At 48.0% G+C, this 2,171-nt stretch overlaps 1 protein-coding gene across 1 annotated transcript in view; it reads right to left on the reverse strand.

Moving 5' to 3' along the window:
- Positions 1 to 95: 95 nt before the first annotated feature.
- Positions 96 to 2,171, reverse strand: part of LOC107104007 (DENN domain-containing protein 1A-like) — a gene marked incomplete at its 3' end in the record, with an annotated part of 11,940 nt that continues 9,864 nt past the window's right edge. Inside the window, exons 11-13 of the mRNA XM_015403890.1 lie at positions 676 to 801; positions 330 to 431; positions 96 to 254 (exon numbers count right to left, since the gene is read on the reverse strand). Of these exons, the coding sequence (XP_015259376.1) occupies positions 96 to 254; positions 330 to 431; positions 676 to 801 (387 nt within the window). The remainder of the gene's footprint in view (positions 255 to 329; positions 432 to 675; positions 802 to 2,171) is intronic.

Consider the following 2,171-nt stretch of genomic DNA (forward strand, 5'->3'; position numbering starts at 1 on the left):
TCCATTTCTGTCATGGTGGACGTGTTTGGGATAATCTGAATCAGCGTGTCTCAGCCACCGCTAATATCCACCCCAGGTACTGATTGGTCACCCACCCCCCCCTCCCATAGTGGCGGAGGAAACAGTGAGTAAAGCCCAGCTCTGTTAGGCTCCACTGGTGGCTCACCTGCGTACTCCCCCATGTTAATCTCCTCCTCAAAGATGTCATTGAAACCCTCCCCTGAGTTGAGCAGGTCCAAGCGGCCATCAATAAACTGCATCAGAAACAGAAAGATGGCGTCAGCCTGTGCGCCCGGTTCACTGGAGCAGCTGGAGCTACTGGTGCGTACCTGTTTGAACAGCTGCAGCTGGATGGCATTCTGGAGAAACTGTCTCATGGCACTGGATCGATGGCTGATGAACGTCTCCTCACTGAACGTGATTGGCTCCCCCTAAAAAGCAGCTCAGACTTAAACTTGGTTTGCCAAGCTGATGTCTAAAGAAAAAGGCAACGCCAGCCCATGGGAAATTACAATTCTGATCCCTTTTAATTTATGTAGAAAATCACAGCAATCAAATTTACTCTGTGATCACAAAACATTTGTTGTCTGGGCCGGAAGAAGAAGTGCTGAAAGACGACGAGCTAGTTTGACTGCAAGCTGTAACATTAATGTTGAAGCTCCATAACAAACTGACCACTTCGATCTGCAGGGCGTTCCTGTAGCTGCCAAACAGAGACGCCTGACTCTTCAGGAAGGCTCGAGCCACACCGTCACCTGTTGTCGTTGAAACCTTCTTTAGACGACTCTTTAAGGATGAAACCTGCAGACCAGAAAGTTCATTAGTGCACCATTTCACAGACTACTGACCTCTAAGACTGACTCTATGCCAGGCTGACCCTATCCCAGGAACCCAAGCTTATCCTATAACAGACTGACCCTATGCCAGGCCCCCAGGCTGACGCTATGCCAAGGCGCCAGGCTGACCCTATGGCAGGCTGACCCTATGCCAGACTGACCCTATGCCAGGCCCCCAGGCTGACCCTATGGCAGGCTGACCCTATGCCAGGTTGACCCAATGCCAGGCCCCCAGGCTGACCCTATGGCAGGCTGACCCTGTGCCAGGTTGACCCAATGCCAGGCCCTCAGGCTGACCCTATGTTAGGTTGACCCATGCCAGGCTGACCCTATGCCAGGCCCAGAGGCTAGGCTGACCCAATGTCAGGCTGACCCTATGCCAAGCTAATCCTATGCTAGGCTGACCTAATGCCAAGCTGACCCAAGCTGAACCTATGCCAGGCCCCCAGGCTGGCCCTATGCCAGGCTGACGGTCTGCCAGGCTGACGGTATGCCAGGCCCCCAGGCTGACCCTATGCCATGCCCCCAGGTTAACGCTAGGCCAGGCTGACCCTATGCCATGCCCTCAGGGTTAATGAGAACAGTTCTAAACTGTTAAAAGTATAGAACCGTTAAAACAAGTGTTGTCTTTGACAATGTTGATGAGATTATTTTGTTGACGCTACTTTTTTATGACAAGAACTGACAAGCTTAATGTGGATCTTTGATGATGAAAACATGACAAGTCATGGGTGTGAGTTTTCATTGACTAGACGAGGTTAAATAAAAATGTCTGTCGGACGTTTATGTCTTGTTCTGCTCTGACTTCCCTGGAACTCCAGGAGATAATAATGCTAGATTATCATTTAATTTATAGGACAAAAACATGATGTGATGAACAATTAATTTAATATGACATCATTAAAACTCAGCATCAATCCCAAGTTTCTGCCTAAACATTTTCTTTTTGCTGTGGATCTTTGTAATCGGGATAATCAGGATCATACAACATTGGTTTGTTCTCTTGGTTTGTTCATCTCTTCACCCATGCCTGAGATAAGAAGTTTGTTTTGAAGTCATCAGATGCTAGAAGCTGCTGTGACTGGATTTTATTAAACTTTAAACCTCTCTGTATAAAATAAATATTTTAAAACATTAAACAGTCTCAGATCTGTTGTCACCATATTTAAATTTGACAAACCAGATGTTGTCTACATTAGTTTTCCTGTTTGGCGCGATTGCAATTGCAATTACGGATCTTGACCTGGCTGCCTTCTATCGGCCCGAAGCAACGTACGTGAGTGGCGCGAGGTGGGCGGAGCAGAGACGGAGGATGTGGAATCTGAGGGTCAGAGT

This window comes from Cyprinodon variegatus, unplaced genomic scaffold (genome assembly GCF_000732505.1).
Source record: "Cyprinodon variegatus isolate N-32 unplaced genomic scaffold, C_variegatus-1.0 Scaffold1589, whole genome shotgun sequence".
Taxonomy (NCBI): domain Eukaryota; kingdom Metazoa; phylum Chordata; class Actinopteri; order Cyprinodontiformes; family Cyprinodontidae; genus Cyprinodon; species Cyprinodon variegatus.